This window comes from Nothobranchius furzeri, chromosome 15 (assembly GCF_043380555.1).
Source record: "Nothobranchius furzeri strain GRZ-AD chromosome 15, NfurGRZ-RIMD1, whole genome shotgun sequence".
Taxonomy (NCBI): Eukaryota; Metazoa; Chordata; class Actinopteri; order Cyprinodontiformes; family Nothobranchiidae; genus Nothobranchius; species Nothobranchius furzeri.
The window spans coordinates 58,563,736-58,582,318 of NC_091755.1; the positions used below are offsets into that span (position 1 = coordinate 58,563,736).

General features: G+C 42.6%; 1 protein-coding gene across 3 annotated transcripts in view; it reads right to left on the reverse strand.

The window, feature by feature from the left end:
• scube3 (signal peptide, CUB domain, EGF-like 3) overlaps positions 1 to 18,583 on the reverse strand; it is a 107,058-nt gene that overhangs the window by 36,663 nt on the left and 51,812 nt on the right. For all 3 annotated transcript variants that reach the window (XM_015968137.3, XM_015968136.3, XM_015968134.3), the window contains exons 4-5: positions 14,925 to 15,059; positions 2,111 to 2,257 (exon numbers count right to left, since the gene is read on the reverse strand). In XM_015968137.3, coding sequence (XP_015823623.3) covers positions 2,111 to 2,257; positions 14,925 to 15,059 — 282 coding nt within the window. The remainder of the gene's footprint in view (positions 1 to 2,110; positions 2,258 to 14,924; positions 15,060 to 18,583) is intronic.

Genomic DNA, 18,583 nt, shown 5'->3' on the forward strand with positions numbered 1-18,583 from the left:
AAATGCAGACAAAATTAAAGGTATGGTTCACTTGTTTTACATTTGCAGTGGTTTCTAGTGGGAATGATAGCCTTAGATCCGCCGGTTTCAGTACAAGTCAGCTGGAGGAGAAAGTATTCAGACGGCAGGATTTGGAGCATAGACATGAATACGTAGACACCCCCATTGGGCGTGGGAGAGCATAACAGCGTTGCCGCCATAGTGGGTGGGTTCCTCCCTCTCCAAACCAAACTGGAGTCCAAGCAGAGTGAGCAACTATGCCTGTTTTTTGTGTGCAGCCTACGTTTGCAACAAACTGGCACACTTGAAAACAGATCACGTGGGATTACTACTGACTTTTCCAGCCTACTTATTGTGATTTGATATTTATTTATATTTTAAATTTCATGCCATACCATAATGCCTTTATGAAAAAGCATAATAAAATGTGGTTTTTAGTTGGATAAGCACCTTCCTCAGTAGAAATAAATGCACTGGGGGCGAATGGGAACCCCTGTGCCAACTCCATTAGGCAGCGCAAGTCCAAGGGGCGTCTACGTGTAGGCTGTCTGTGGATTTTGAGTCTTGTTTCCTGATATTTGGACATCCTGCCTCTGATGACTAACAGCAACACGACTTTACCACTGATTGTGTTTGCACTGCAACACTGATATTTTATCTGCACAAATAACACAAGCCTGAGGAGTTCTGCTGTGTGGGGGAGTTGCTAATGCTGACTAGTTTCTACGAGTCGAGACGTTCTCTGCTGATTCCTGGACACTAAACTAACAACAACCTTCCTCGTCGTGAGTAAAGATGGGTGAGTCCATGAAAGTTATAAGTGCGATGCAGATCTGTCAGGATTTTCAAATCCTAAAGTTTCACCATTGATTTTCTATCAGATGCTAATGTAAGAGATAGGTGTAGGAGACTATTTTCATGTTTAGCCTGCAATAAAAACTCATAATGATCACAATTTTGTGTCTCCACTGATTGTGGACTCCCACAGCAAACTGGCTTTTCTATATCAACCAAATGTATTGAAGAGCCAGAGGAACACATTTCCTAACAAAATGTTTATTTTTATTTTATTGTTTATTATACTGCACTTTTATCATCACAAGATGACGGTAGACCTTTTCATATGTTTTTTAGAACTAAGCAGCTCACACGGACAACTTAGGTGCAGGACAGATGAACACATTCCTGCTTTGGTGTTTTATGTTTGATTTTTTGTCTTTCTGATGACAAAATTACTGAACAGATAATTACTGCAGCTGACAGTCAAAACAGTAAAACTGCCTTTTACTTTATGCACATTCAAATAAGAAATGAACAAAAATTAAGAAATGAGAAAAATTCATTGCAGCGAAAGAACTGAACCAGAACCTGAGATCAAATTTTAAAACTCCAACATGAGCAAATCAAGCTGCTGAGTTAGCATTTTTAACTCCAAATGTAAAAGAAATGAGCATGTTTCCAATTTTGTTTTCATTTAAATGTCTTTCATTAATCCTGCTGTTAAAACGTTTCCCTGTTTGCATATTAATCTAAGTACATACATGCATATAAAGCAGAACTTAAAGGCGCACTGACTCGTTTCACACACCTGTGATGACGGAGTAACAAGAAGCACAATAGAGCCGAGGCTTCTATCGTCATTCTGTCTGCACCTTACTATCCTAACACCTTTTGCCCTTTTCCTGGGCTGTCACAGAAAAACTATAGAATAACACTTCTCCGATCCTTATCCAAACACAGACAAATCCCCCATCAGCCCTGGCCCCAGCTCTGACAGGAGGATCTCTGTTGCACAGCAACAGGAAGTGTGTGCTGTCTGTCAGAGCTGTCCCCTTCGACTAACCTCCACACTTGTCCCAGTTGTGTAAATGACCCCCCCCCCCCCACACACACACACACACACACACACACACACTCTCCTCTTATTAAACTTCCAGGTTTTGTTAGTATTTTTTTCACAAGGATTGTTGAGGTTAGTAACAGCTCGGTGATGCAACATAAATGCCAACTTCAAACTTTTGAAGCAGTTGTGTGTGGAATGAATGATGTTGCATCACCAGCCTGTTTCCCAACTGTTAGCCGTGATCCGAGGGCCGGTGAACAAACTTACATTTGCAGTCCTTCATGTTACGGGTGAGCTGGAATCCTGGTCGGCACTCGCAGGAGATGCCACCTTTCTGTGCTTCCCTGCAGATGTGTGCACACCCGTGATTCTTGTCCATGCAAGTGGGCCCCTCCTTCGTGCCTTCTGGTTGCACTGTGATGCAGAAAAAAAGCAGAATAAGTAAAGAAAGTCTGTCTTCTAAAAATTGCACACCGGTGTAAAAAGCCACAGACCGTTGAGTTAACTAGGAGGTTGGTTAAAACATTACAGTGTTGGTAAGTGGTCTAAAAAGTATTCAGATGCCTGTTATGCATTCTGACCCTGCAGTGCAGCAAATGCCTACTGCTGGTGACTGACATGCCCAGAAACCCCTCCACAAAAGACCGGAGCGCCTGTTGGAACATGTTCAGTCTTTTCAGACTATAAAAAGAAGGCTGCCAGCAGAAAGGATGAAACTCCCAGCAGGAGCTGATCCCGTAGACCTGTCATTTTAATTGAAGTAATCCCCCGCAAAGAAAAGAAATGAGGAAGATGTGAAAACTTAGTTACACTCTCCTGCAGAGAGAGAGAGAGATTGTACTGAGAGGGGTAGAAAAGGGCTGTGAACTCATGAGTTGACATAATTGGTGATGATGGTCTGTAAATACATCACACACAAATATGAGAAATATGAGAGAGAGAGAGAGAGAGAGAGAGAGAGAGAGAGAGAGAGAGAGAGATGGTATTTCATAATTTTATTGTGATAATTTCCTTGACTTCAACCATAAACAAACGTATGCAGTACTCCATCTGCCTTTCTCTGCTGAAGCTCCACTTTGCAGTGATATTCAGACAAACCATTCCACTAAAGACTCCCCTACAAACCTCTCTCTTTGCATCATTTAAAAACAAGATGTAATTGTCATCTATTCCCAAAAAAGTGAGGATGTGAACAAAACGACGTCTCAATGAATCTGCTATGAAATCTGCTGACAGTGCAGGGCCTGTGGAGGTCAGCATTTCTTTATTCTTTATGAATTTTTTTATTTTGATTTGAATATCAAGTCTATCTCCATTTATGTGTTTTTATGTGCTGCATGTCTGCTCTTGGACGGGTTGTGCTGAACGAGATTTCGTTGTACCGGGATGCTGGATCAATGACAAAAATGTGATTGTGACTCTGAAATCTGTCAGGAGCTGACTCTGACCTCTAAGTAAAACACTGCCCATTACTTCAGAAGGTTACTCAGTCCTCTCAGATGTTGTTAACCTTCTTGGGGAGAAAACGAGCTGTTAGACATGAGGAGTTATCAAGAAGCAGAACTGAGAGATTATGAATAGGGAATACCAGATCAATTTATTTAAAGACCAAGTTCACTAACTTGTTTGCTGCATTCCCAGTGTTCTCTACTATAAATCTATGACTTGTGAGTCAATCTCTGTGAGAAAAAGCTCTGGCACTCCTGTTTCAGGAAGTACAAGTAAGCCAGATAGGAGATGAAAAGAAGATGACAGGATTTGGAGTCTTATTTCCTGATATTTGGACATCTTGCCTGATTGTGAACTGACATTCTGGTTTGGCAGCTGCACGTCCAAGGAGAAGCGACAACTCAACTGGATTGCCAAAGGTACAACTAAGACTTTTGGCGCCCCTCTTCCGTCCCTGGAAGAGATCTGCATATGCAGAGCGATCTCCCATTATCAGCGCCCCCTTCCACCCCTTTTATGCATCAATTACAGAACCACCAGTATGCTAAATGGGTTCTTTGCACAGGCCGTGAGACTCATAAATAGACTGTTCCCCCTTCCCCATCCACATTTCCCAAATCCACACATATAATATCCCTCAGATACACACACTTATCTGGCCCAATGATATCCACCTTTGTGAGAGGACTGCTGCTACTTGAACGTTAGTTAGTTAGCTTCTATTAGCCGAGATGCACGCTGCTCTCTCCTAGATGCTAAACCAACAACAGCCTTACCCGTCATGAGCCAAGAAGAGTGAGTCCACGAAGGTTAATTCTCAGTCTGACATAGACCTGACTGGACTTCAATCCAATCGTTTTTCAAAAATACCAACAAAAAAAACCTGTTTCTCAGTTAACCTTATTTCCCAGTTAGTCTACAGTTTTTCTCAATTGCCATAACACTAAAATCCATTGACTGAAGAAAGTTCTCAGTTGCTTGAACTCATTAAGCTAACTGTTGAGCCTGTTGTCAAAACCTTAAACCATTTCACACGGTTTACAAAAACTCTAAACACATTCTCATTCATAAAACACATTCTGCACTCTAATGTACATGTCGTCCATAACGGTAAACACAAGTGGAACACATTTACCCATAACAAGAGCACAAATGTCATTGATTGAACTCCATCAGTCAAAATCAATTTCACTTGTTTCAAATGATGTGACAACTAACATAAGCAAGTTCAGAGATAAGACAGGTTGTTGAAGGTGGGAATGAAAAAGTGTGACAATGGATAGAAGACATCATGTGAGAGGGGGAGGATGACGGGAGGGGGTGGGGGTGGGGGGGTGAGGAGGAGGGCAAGAAAGAGAAAGAGGAGGACGAAGAGGAAGAGCATGACAAAGAGGGGAAATATCCAATGAAATGTGAGCAACACCATTGGCCATGTTGTTGTCCATGGGCTGACAATGAGGGAAGCAGGACTTAGAGTGCAACCCAATTTGAGCTTCAGGAGGGAAAATATTGCATGTGATGTCGATGAAATGCTGTGGCCTGACCCAGCCCACAGACAAGAAGAGGCCCATTGATTACACGTTTCGTCCTTTGATGTTTTTCATTTTATGTACTGTTTTCTCATGGAACACTGTAGCACAATGGACTGCAGGCTGTATATGTCATGTCATGTTTCAGTGAAATGTCATCTCTGCAGCCCAGATGTTGAACTCTTGGCAGTAAGTTGTCGCCCATATTATTTGCCAAGAGAGTTCACCAGTGTTGTCTTGGCAACCGTTTATATTCCACCTTCAGCCATTGCTGAAAATGCATGTGATGCCATCAGTTCCGTTGTCGCTAAGCTACACACCCAGCACCCCAATGCATTTTGTGGCTATATCTGGTGATTTTAATCATGCCTCGCTCTCTGCTGCACTTCCAACATTTCAACAGTTTGTCAGCTGCTCCATCAGAGAAAACAAGACATTGGATTTGTGTTATGCAAATGTAAAGAATGCATACATGTCCAAAACAAGACCTCCTCTGGGACAATCAGATCACAATCTTGTTTTTCTCTGCTCGGAATACAAACCACTTGTTCAGAGGCAACCTGTGACAAGAAGAACTGTTAGAAAATGGTCACAGGACGCTGAAGAAGCCCTGCAGAGTTGTTTTGAGACCACAGATTGGATGACTCTCTGCCAAGAATATGAAGAGGACATCAATGCTATGACTGGATGTGTCACTGACTATATAAACTTCTGTGTGGATAATATAATACCCACCAGAACAGTGAGATGCTTCGCTAATAACAAACCCTGGATCACCAGTGAATTGAAGAATCTGCTAAATGAGAAAAAAAGAGCCTTCAAGGAGGGAGACAGGGAATTACTGAGGAGTATACAGAAGCAACTGAAGATCAAGATCAGAGACAGCAAGAAGGCATACAGGAAGAAGCTGGAAAACAACCTACAGAGGAACAATATCAGAGTTGTCTGGTCAGGGATGAAGAAGATCACAGGCTTCAAGCAGAGGAAGGATTGCACAGATGGCAGCCTGGACACAGCCAATGAACTGAACAAGTTCTTAAATAGGTTCAGTTCAGGAACAAACCCAGCATCCTCCTCGCCTGTCCCCAGCCAATCAGACATCCCATCCTCCTCTGATCCAACATTTTCCTGTCACACGCCAGCTCTTTTGTCCTCTAGCGCAGTCATGGACTCTTCTGGTTCTATAAATCTGTCTTTAACCAAGTCAGGAGATGCTGCTGCCCCATTTACCTCCCCCTCCCACCTATCTGTCTCTAGAAGTCAGGTGAAGAGGCAGCTGGAGAGACTGAACAGGAACAAGGCTGCAGGTCCAGATGGTGTCAGCCCCAGGGTACTGAAGGCCTGTGCGGAGCAGCTCTGTGGGATTCTGCAGCACCTCTTCAACCTCAGCCTGGCCCAGGAGAAGGTTCCAGTCCTGTGGAAGACATCCTGCCTTGTTCCAGTTCCAAAGAAAACTCGCCCATCAGTCAGTGACGACTACAGACCGGTTGCCCTGACATCCCACATCATGAAGGCCCTGGAGAAACTCATGTTGGTCCACCTGAATAAGCAAACTAGAACATATCAGGACCCGCTGCAGTTTGCTTATCGCCATGGAGTTGGAGTTGAAGATGCCATCATCCAGCTGCTTCAACCAATCCACTGTCATCTGGACAAAGCAGGCAGCACTGTCGGGGTCATGTTCTTTGATTTCTCCATTGCATTTAGCACAATTCAGCCTGATGTACTTTGCCAGAACCTCCAGAAGACACAGGTGGGGGCCTCAACTATCGCCTGGATTAAAGACTACCTGACAAACAGACCACAGTTTGTGAGGCTGAAGAACTGCACATCAAACCAGGTGATCAGTAACATTGGAGCGCCACAGGGGACTGTACTCTCACCATTCCTTTTCACCCTGTACACCTCAGACTTCCAGTACAAATCAGACGCCTGTCATCTACAGAAATACTCAGATGACTCTGCAGTTGTCGGGTGTATGGACAGGAAGCTGAGTACAGAGAGCTGGTGGAGCTTTGTGGCATGGTGTGGAAACAATCATCTTACCTTGAATGTGAACAAAACAAAGGAGATGATTTTAGACTTCAGAAGAAACAGGGTGGAGTCAAACACTGTTTCCTTCATGGGAGAAGAAGTGGAGGTGGTTGAGGAATACAAATATCTTGGAGTTCACCTGGACAACAGACTGGACTGGAGAAAGAACAGCAAAGCCGTTTACATGAAGGGACACGGCAGACTGCACTTCTTGATGATGCTTAGGTCCTTCAATGTCTGTAGCAAGATGCTGCAGATCTTCTACAAGTCTGTTGTTGAGAGTGTAATCTCTTCAGCCATTGTCTATTGGGGTAGCAGCATCAGAAGCAGGGACCTGAAAAGGCTCAACAGCCTAATAAAAAAGGTTGGTTCTGTTCTGGGGACGACTGTGGAACCACTGGAGGAGATAATGCAAAGAAGGATTCTCCAGAGAATCAAGAAAATGATGGACAACCCTGAGCATTCTCTTCACAAGACTGTCCGACAACGGAAGAGTGTCTTCAGTCAGAGGCTTCTTCAGTTTCGCTGCAACACTGACCGCTACTGGAGATCCTTCCTGCCAACAGCCATTGTAATATACAACAACTCTTTGATGACTTGATTATTATTATTATTCTGATCTACTACAGCAATCAGTTTCCCTCTGGGATTAATAAAGTATTTTTTAATTGAACTGAATGTACAGTTTTTCTCATTGAACACTGTAGCACAATGGACTGCAGGCTGTATATGATACAATAAACAAATTGCATGGCCCTTAACATTGTGCTTTCTATTTTTTGGTGTATTGTTTACTGACCGCTTGATGGTGTATGTAATTTTGAGTAATTTGTTTATGATTTGAGAGTAGTGTTTGATTTTGAGCACAGCTAAAACTGTTTTGAGGCGAAAGTTTTATTTTGCAAGAGAAATAAGAGGTTTTGTAAATCGTGCTTGAAGCTGAGGTTTTGTGTTTAATGTTTTGAGAAAAGGGAGCAAGGTTTCAGGAATTGTGCTTTAGCAATTGAGAAAAACTTTAATGTGTGTTTATCTGCAGACAGAACAGGAAACACATCTATGCATCTGTCTGTCTGTCAGACTGGGGCTAAAACCTGGATCTTCTTCTCTCTGAGAGCATGGCTAAAATAAAAAAGAATGAAATCCCACACATGATCTACCTCTAAAACAATCTCCTGACCAGCAGCACCAATTTCTATTTATTACAACCTAATTTATATTCAGAAATCTGGTCAGGAAGCAGACCTGGAGCTGAGTGAAACCTATTCAAATGTCATCTAAAGAGCAACCCAGAGGGGATGTGGTTTTTCACACAGCTTAACACATCCAGCTACTGAGCTCAGAGTGAAAAGGGAATATTGCAATAAAGGGTGTGTTCAAGTACCCACAACTTTGTTCTCCCAGCACAGAGTGTGACCTTTGAACCTGACACTTAGAGGTGACGCTGTTGCCAGTAGCCAGTAAACTTTTATATCTGCACTATAAGTACAAACAGAAGGGTTTAGAAGGTATAGCAAGGAGCCGGTTATCGAAAAGCCTGCTAAAAATAAATTTCTTCTGTTAAGCAGATGGCTGTGAAAGATATTTATAATAAAATGGACAAATAAACAGTTTAATTTGTGCTTCTAACATCAACTTTATTTAAAATATTCGTTAAAAAATTATTTGAAAGAAGAACTATGGCGTTGTTACGTACAACCAAAAACACACACACACACACACACATATATATATATATATATATATATATATATATATATATATGTGTGTGTGTGTGTGTGTGTGTGTGTGTGTGTGTGTGTATGGCATAGACAAAACTACAGACTCTGAGTGACATTTCCTCAGATTTAAAACCTGCTTAATGAGAGAAAAGCCAAGAGTTTAAACACAACATTAAAAACGGTACTAATGAAGAAAATTAATTACTCCCGCTAAGATGCCAACTGCTGCAATCATCAGACAAAAGAGCCAAAGATGCCACAAAACATATTATTCAGCACAAAACTACTTTTTCTCCTAAACTGAAGAGTCATGCAGAGAGGAGACAGGAGTAGGCATGCCAAGGGTTTAGTCTGTTGTGAGCACTGAAAACACGTGCTGCTGTCACCCATCTCAGAGTGGAGACAGTCCCCTCTTTGCTGGAGAAATTTAAGCCACCACCAAGATTTGGGTGGATACAAAGTAAAAAGAAGGGGCCCAAGAATGGAGTTACCACACTATTAAAGCAACATTCCTTCCTCTTAGATAATGGGCCTTTAAAAGTTTTAATGGGAAGATAAAAATGTCAGCGCATGGAAAGGAGGACGGGGAAACAACTGGACGGCTCGAGCTGAGCCGCAGCGCAGATGGTCAGATGGGGCAATGAGCCGCTGGATGAAGTAACTGTTCCTCACTAAATCGGTTCATGGAGCAGCAAGAAAATCCATCCGAGTGCTACCGTTTGGTTTGGGTGTCAGAGCTTCTGCAGCTTCATGAGCCCTGTTGAGGTTGCTCATTTTACTTTAAAAGCATAAAAAAGGAGTGGATGGAAACGACAGCAGCACAAATACACGCTACCACCACAGGGCTAAGTGTTGCACTTGGTAGTTGTCAGAAAGTAGGTGACAACGTTGTTTGCCTTCTAGAGGGATTCTAATGAGACTCTCAGAAAGGACTCATTCATTTTCAGAGTCAACCTCATTAAAGATGGTCGCTACAGTTCACTGAAAAATATCTCTGTTACATTTATACATAGAGTTAGACAAAATTAGAAATCTAATTTCTCACCATTAAATCATCTTCATCTAACACCCCGGCATAAAAAAGCTGCAGGAGCTTTGCAAGGGATACCTTCATTTTGTGTTTTGGCGTTAAAATTAAAACTGTTTTCCAACCTATCTGGAGTAGTGGGCAGTTAATTATATACTTTACTGGGCCAAAAGAAAGAATAAGTACAAGTCTCTTGAGAATATCTTGCATTTTGATCTAATAGTGTGCATGTCAACTGGTTTTTAGGCACTGTGAAGGCATTTTGCATAATGTATGCATGTTGCACACGCACGCTGGGATTCTGCCCATCTGTGTCGCAGTTGTGCAGCACCTGCTGGGAATGTGCCACTCTCTCCTTAGCTCTTGCTCTTTTTCTCTCAAGGTCATCTTTCTGTGCTGTCCTGAAGGAGCCCGGCACCCTCCCAACACAAAAGACACTACAGCAGAACAAAACCAGGCTGCTAGCAGTATTCAACACACACACACACAAAATGAGGTGCTGTAAGGTATCACACGCAAGTTTTGCTTTTCAAAGTCAAAGCCAGAGGCAGCTACAGCAGGTATCAGTCTCTGCACAGCTCAGCCTGGGTCTGTGATTGAGGCATGACAGCCAAGTATTGGAGGGGGGAACACTCTCTGGTCCTCACCAAGGCAGCAGCAGCAGCAGCGTGCTGGGCCAGCTAGCTTCGGGATGGCCTTGAAGGATCCCACAAGTAAAAGGGATGCCCGTCTCAAATGAGGTGAGGAGAATTCAGCAGCAAGTCTGCAGACCTCTGCAGAAACTCCAGCCACAGATGTATATTGTTGAAGGGTGAGGCTAGGTGTAGGGCTTGGGAACGGCTCAACAACGAGGGAGGATGAGACAAGATAATGTGGAAAAGACACAAACAGAGAGAAAGAAAAAAGCAGAGACAAAAGAAGGAAAACAAAGTCTCTTGTGTCTTAGTGTCTGCAGTTCAAAGCCTTTGCTCCAGTTCCCTAGAATGAGAAAAGAGCCTGGTTATACGGTTGGGCTGCAGAGCAGTGGAGCAGCGACTTCTGCACTTGTAAAAACAGTTCTGTGGCCAACGCACAGACAGAGAGGCAGGCAGGAGGGCAGGATTATTGATAAGCAACAGGGGGAACATATGAGAACTCTGCTGGCTCCAGCACAACTGGAAACATCACAAGATATCAGCATAATCAAATAGTCCTATATAGAATCCTCCTCTGTAGTCTCCGATAGCAGACGCAGCATTACCTCACAACAGTGTTATGTGAATGTGCTGCATGGATATTACATTTTAGGATTAGAGGAAAGAAAAGGACAAATGTGTGATAACACATGATTCACTGACCCTGGGCCTGCCTTACAGAGGGAATGTCTTCCCCGGAGAATGACAGTAACTGACAATATGATGTGAATATGTGTTACAAATGTCATCTCATTTACTGGAATTGTCCATTTATCTGCTGCAGTCCTGACCAAACGCATATCCCAGAGTCATCGTGCAACAGTCCTCATTTAAACAGAGCATGTCTGTCTGCCTCCAGCAGGGTTAAAGTGAAATGAATGATTGTGTGTGTGTGTGTGTGTGTGTGTGTGTGTGTGTGTGTGGGGGGGGGAACACAGAAAAAGGTTTTTACTGACAACAAATACTTTTTCATAAGCAGCACTTGTGATTTGAATCAGGTAAAAGCTGACACTATCAGGTTAGATTTGCTAACATTGTTTCAATCGTCATGTTCCTGCTACAGAATAAACTCATTTGTTTGACGACTTGTTCCTAATCTACGTTTTCCTGCACTGGGAAGACCTTGGTTCACCGGCCCATTAAAGATTGCAGCAGAAACACTAGCTGACAGTCGGGCCTTGGGGCTCATGTAATCACATTGTTTCCTCTGCAATGAGTTTTAAATACTTTCAAATTTCACACCGCCATGATGATTACATTACAGACTCCTTGATACTATGCTGTGGCTTTCATCACAATGCCAGACACACTTGATCCATACTGATTGGCTTTAACCGGGAAGCTGAAATCTGAAGACTCAACCTATTGATAAATGTCACATCTCTGCCTGCCTGTTTGGTTGGATGGTCTCGCTATGATTTCTGTGCAGCAGCTGACAGGTGAATGACTGAAAAACATTATTTTCTCACATTGAAATGGTCTGCTAAAAAATTCTTTCTAGCAAATTTTAAAAGATTGTTCTTGTTTCCTTCAAGCATAATAAAAGTCTCTCCAAACAGGACACGGCATGCCTCTACGACACAGAAATGAACTAATAGCATGTCAAAAGCTTCATCCTGCTCTAAATTCTCCAGATGCTAATAAAAATCCACAACAAACTCAATCTGCAAAAACATGGAGGATCCACAGCAAACTGCTCAAGACCAGCTAGCAGGACACCCATAAAGAGTCGTAGTGGTTTTGTTTCTGCTGACTTCCCTAGAAAGGGACATTTTATGCAAATCTTACATCTGTCACCAGAATTTGGTTTCAAGAAACATTAACTTTGTGGAGCCAATAGAAATTGTTCCTTATTGTGATGTCACAATAAGGAAAAGCAGCATAGAATTCCCTGTCACGCTTAAGGAGGCTTCTGCTCTGGACGTGGAGGAGCAGCAGCTCTACTCCAAGCTCCACTTGGAGATCAAACCACTTAATACATATTTTTTTGTTTTTGTTTTTTATTTATAGCTATACAATTTTAGAAGGTTGTTAAGAGGCATGAAAAAATGTCTTAAGGTAATTTGCTTTCCAAATTTGCGAATGTAGCTTTAAACCTCTAAAGCCAGCCAGCCTCACTTTGAATTGCTGGAATTTTGAACATGATTGAAAGATTGCTGGGATGTCTGAAACCCTTTTCATTTAATTTCTGAGTCAGAACGTGTCATGAGTCCCAACTAACCTTTTCTTGAGGTTTAGTGTTTTTAACTAGTAGTCATCAGTCAACGCCCAGTGGAACACTGGTTTCACAGCACCTGGTTTTGATTGTGTGGCTGACCAGTGGATAATTCAATTTTAAGCATTCTGAACTAATAGATGGACTGGGTAGATAAATTACAACGGGTGACTTGCATGCACCCACTCGTCAGTGCACACTCCAGATAATTGGCCAGCCGGATTTCCCCCAAACGAACAGGTCTGACATTATGAACGTGTGGGCTGACTGAGCTCAAAATCTCTGAATTCCACTGTGCTGGATCTCATCCTGTGCACATACAACCCTGTCGTCCTCTGAAATAAAGAAGGAAATAAATCAAAAAGTAAAGCAGTGGAACATTTCTTGATCCCTTCAACTACTAACCACCTTGACCGGACTGAAAGCCTTGCAGTTCCCCGCCGCCGGAGATGTTTGAAGGGAATAAATGAACTGTTACATTTTGGCTGGCTATATGATGGAGAAAGTCATTTGGCCAAAGCTACCCTTGCTGAGGGGGAAGGGGCAGGTGTAATAGGAGACAGGCCAGCAGCAGACTCATCATTAGTCGAGAAGCTGTAGGACCTCTGGTGCCTAATTGGCACAAGCTCCCCTCCGAGCAAAGCTTCGGCATCATCAGGAGGAAAGGCAGTCGGTGCAGCGAGCAGCTCTCTGCTGCACCCAGACAGACGTAGGTTGCCCAAAGAACACCTGACCTATTGATGGAAGAAATGGAAAACTGATGCCTCTTTAATGACGACAATAAACCTCCTAAAAGTGCTGTTCTCCTGGTTTTGCTCTTTGAGAGGTGGGCTGGCAGGATACGCAGAGGGCTGCATTTAAACCAAATTTCCTTTTCTCAATGATTCTTGATACTTGTAGCAATTCTGCAGGGCTGTTGCCCAACAACTCAACTAAGTTACTTCCTAACCACTTCCAATATCCTTCAGGCACACGCGGTTGTAATAAGAGCAGTAATAATAAGCAGATGAGCGGTTGTTGTGTCCGTAAGTCTCCCACATCTACGGAAACAATGAAAGGGCGCCTGTCTGATGAGTGAGGGAAGTCTGATGGCAGCTTCAATCTCTAGATCCTATGGTGTGTCATCTGGAAGGAATAATGACTAAATGAATATTAAAATGGATTTTTAACAGGAACTGGAAACATTCATCAAGAAGGGAAAAAGTAAGTGAAATAAAGATGGGAGGGGCTTGGGAAGATGAGACCACAGCCCAAAATCTGCCTCTGACAGCTCCGATATGACAGCTGAGCTTTACGAACTCATCATCTGGCTTTGGACTGCTCAGAACAACATGGCTTTTATGAAATGCAAACATTGACAGTTCACAAGGCTAAGCTGATCTCATAAATCTGACTTCCAAGATCATCATTTCACCATCCAGTCTCCTCAGGAACATCACAATCTAATGAGTCCCACACGAGCATTTAGCGTACAAAAGACCGAGGAGCAACGAGGAAGGCTGAGGCCAGAATCCACTCAGATCCTGCAGCGGCTGTTTGGGTTTATTAAAACACGGCGAACATCTGTCTGTTTAAAGATCTACAGCATCACCAGAGCTGATGGATCTGAGAAATCTGCTGGATAATTCCCCTGGAATGCATCATGAAAATAGCTCTTCGGTCTGTCTGATGCTATAAACTTTTTCAGCTTCCAATATTTTATAACCAACATTAAAACACCATGAAATAATATTCATTTTTAAAAGTCTGTCAGTAACAAAAAATAAAAAAATTAAATTTATAATTGTCTTAAAACCTTCATATGCCCCAAACTGAAGATGTTAGTGAAGGATGCTGCAGAATAAACAGTTTTAAACTAAAAAGCAGCCCTTGTAATGGGCGGAGCTACCGAACACAGCTGCAGGATAGATGCAACACAGAGATATTTCCTGACAACTTAGGCTGACTTTATGAATGTGTGCATGTCTGCGGCACCGCTGAGAGTGGTGAGAAAGCTGTAGAGCAGGTTGGATCTTTTCATGTCACGTCTCCATCCCTCAGGAACGCTCTGTAAACAAGAGGTGTGTCTGCCCCAGGCTACACCTTTAATTGTTTTCAGTCTTCGCAGTCCCCCGTAGGGCCACGCTCATACCACACATACCTTAAACTGCTGCCAAGCATTAGATTGGTTCAATTTGAAAGGGTGGGAAGAAACAAAACAAGATTGATCCTTGTTCACTTTTATTGTGCCCCTTTTAAGATAGGAGACTGCTTTTTTCACCTTCCTTTAGGACCCGTTAGGCTGATCCCATTCTCTGTTTAATGCAGCAGAGCTGCAGGTATACTTAACAACATCATCACCTACATATTACTTGAAATCTGAGCCTAAAAGTTCTGAAGCTGAACAACAAACTAATCTCTGTGACCCGTCTACTGCATGTGTCAAGGTGAATGACCTTTAGGCCTCTGGATGCACGTATGCTGGTTGTCACTCAGGAGGAATCCTTCTCTGCAGCGGCACTCGTAGCTGCCCATCATGTTGACACAAATCTGTTGGCATCCGCCGTTACCTTCCGAGCACTCGTCCACATCTGCCAGGAAACACACACACACACACATTTAATTATTAAGAGCACTTCACCACAGAACAAATGTTGCACAATCATTTGTTTTTGGAACAGGAGAAGGATGCAAACATGCTAAATCTATTATTTTACTACTAGAATTTATCCACTTGAACATATCTAGCGCTCCTCCCCTCATCTTCATTAAAAAATTAAGTTCTAATTTAATTATGGAATAGAAACATTTATAATAAATCAGAATAATGTGTGATCTAAGAGAAAATTCAACTTCAAAAGGAAAGCATGCAAAGTAAAGTCAGGAGCCATCTGAGGAGGTGCCGTGTGTGTGTGTGTGTGTGTGTGTGTGTGTGTGTGTGTGTGTGTGTGTGTGTGTGTGTGTGTGAGTGTGTGTGTGTGAGTGAGAGAGAGAGAGACGGTCAAACACCTGACCTGCATTTAAAAGCTCCAACTGCTCAGCATTAAGCTATAAAATACTAATGCAGCGCAATCGTTTAACAAAAGGGAAACCTGATCCACCTGGGCAGAGGTACCTGCCGTCAGCCCTGTGATGGGGGTGAGGGGAGGAAAGCAGGAAGACGAGGAAGCGTTTAGATGAAAAGAGGGATTTTTTGGGCCCTGTTTAGTGGGGGAGAGTGAGTCTGCTTCAAAGGCCTACAAAGACGGGGTATTTACTAAGTGTCACCCACGGACTGGTTCTGCTGCAGGGCCACAAATAAAAAGTGACCTCAAAGAGAGCTGTTGAGTTGATTTATGCTGATAAAGAACCTTTTTCCTCCAGCTGTCCCAACAAACCAATGCTGATCTAAACTGTGGTGTCATTTAAATTAAACATAATTAGAAAAATTACAGTAGTGCAATATCTTTTTGATTGATTTAATTTTTTATTTTATTTATTCTTTATTTAACCTTGAAGGTCCCGTTGAGATTAAAAACCTCATTTTCAAGGGAGTCCAGGCCAAAATGCAAAAAGAGAAAGACATTTGTTTCTCTCTATTTTTCTGACTGTTTCTGTTTAGAGAGCTGCACAGGTTAGTGGTCTCTGATGCACTTTAAACAAAGTGAACATCAGCGTCCTTAATTATGAGGTTATGGTTATGGTCTCTTCATCTCTTTCGAAACAGATCCATCTTTCTGCTCAGTGCATCAATGGTCCACTGCATATGCACAAGCTTTTCCATTTTATTTTTTATTACAGTTTTTTTCGATTGCTAAAACTCAAAAAGCAAAAATGAGGCACAATTTTCACAACCTCTACTTCTGCTCCCAATCGCTTGACTCAGTTTATCACTACTTAAGATTTCCTTATCATATCAGAACTCTGATTTTCCTCCTTTACACTCTGATGTCAGTTTCACATTACCTTGCTGTCAAAACACAACACACAATTTTCAGGTTTACACACACTTCTCACATAAATTCTCAAAGCTTCAATCAACAACACACAAATACTCAAATCTCTAAACTTTCGGGTCTGGCGAGCAATTTGCAATCAGGGACTGCAGCATAAAAGTAAGTTTCCACAAGCCTACCCAGGTGTATGAGTGGTTTCAGGACCGCCCACGGTTTTCCATTTTATACCTTCCACCTTATTCCCCCTTCCTCAATCCCATTGAGGAGTTTTTCTCAGCCTGGAGGTGGAAGGTGTACGGAAGGAATCCACAGAGCCAGGTCCCACATGGAGGAGGCTTGTAGAGATGTGGCCTTTGAGGCCTGTCAGGGCTTCATGAGGCACTCGAGTCGGTACTTCCAGAGCTGTTTGGACCAGGAGGACATCGCCTGTGATGTTGATGAGGCCCTCTGGCCAGACAGAGACCGGCGGCATGATGCCCCATGATTATGCTTGGGGGGGTGGTTTAACCATAAAAATAAAATGTTTTGTCTCAAAATTTGTGTGATGTCTAATGTTTGTCTCAGGGAAAAGTGGGCACTGTCGTACATTCAGTGTGTAATTCATTGTGTTCCATTTAGACAATTGTGTTTTCAGTTTTGCTCTTCAGTGTTCTTTCCATGCTTGGTAGTGTTCACCCAAAGGCTACTTGTGTTTAAGCAATGAATGGTATGTGTGTGTCATGTGAAAATGTGGCTGTGTTTACCAAATGAAAACACGTGTTCCATTTTTGGAACATGTTACGATATGTGGTGGCAGGGTTTTGTTGCAAAGGGAAGCCACGGTTTAGGAATTTGTGTGTTATGTTTGGGGTTTTGTGTGTGCAGTTTTGAAAGAAACGTACAGTTTTGAAAAACGCGATTTAGCAATCGAAAAAAAAAAAACTGTAATAAGCCATCATGCGAAGCTAATTTGCTGTTTATTTGTCCAGCTTGAGAAGGGCTCTGGATTAGGTTTCCATTCTCGGGAATGCAACTCTCAGGAGGAGTTAGAAATTAAATTCACTCTTTTCTCTTGGTTTTGTTTTTTCTGCACAAAAGTTTACACACACACACACACACACACACACACACACACACACACACACACACACACACTGATCTCTGAGCATTCAACTTGACTAAACAGAACTCTTTAGGGTTGACAATCAGGTCAGCAGCTGCTGCACCTATGACCCTCACCCCTTTACCTGCTCTTATATTTCAGCTGTCTCTTTCCAGTAAAAAACACATCAAGTCAGTCAAAACTGATGGGAAAAGTATTATTTAGCAACACGATGGATAAGAGGCTGCTGAAAATAAGACAGTGAGATTGATGTAGACATAAAGGGAGTCCTCTTTGTGGTTTTACTTCTCAATCATGAAAGTGGCAGCACCAGAGAGCGAAAAGCTACCAGCAGCCTGCAGCTGCATCTTTACAGATAAAATGTTAGAATGTAAACTTCCACAAGAAACCATCTACACACACACACACACAAAGCAAGAAAATTATACAATATCACGACTGCACAAGTACTGCAGTCCATCCTCAGCACTCGGAATCCCCATGAGATACACAGACAGCCGCAGAGGGCCCAGAGGGAATTCTCTTTCCATACCCTCAGCGCATCAATGAAGGTTTCATTTCCTGATTCCTTCATCTCTCCAAATGAGGCGTCGGCTGTCAGAAGATCTCTCTTGTTTAAACAGCTCCCATAATTGCGTGTGTTGTGTGCTGGGCAAGGCTGGCGTCCAAAGCTAATATTTCCCTATATTTCCCCCGGAAAGGGGGTCTGGCATGGTCTGAAGACATGCTCATGTTATTTGGACTTAAAACAGTTTTTAAAAATCCTCAAGAGGACGCTGGAAAAAGGTTTTAATCAAGTTAAAAGGACTGCCTCAGTTGTGAAAAATGAGACAAGCCTGCACTCCAACCTTACTTCACTGGAGGAGATGAAGGGAAAAGGAGCATTTGAAATTGAGAGAGATTAAGAGATTGGTTGTGTTTGCGGAGGCCATGTCCGCTGGTTTCTCAGATAGCCTTGACTGTATATATAACATTTGGCCTTGTGCAGAGCTTTAGAGCCATGTAAACATGGCGGTTGCCTTACAAAAACTCCCAATGCGTTATTTTGGAGACATGCTCAACTCTTTCACTCGCTCCT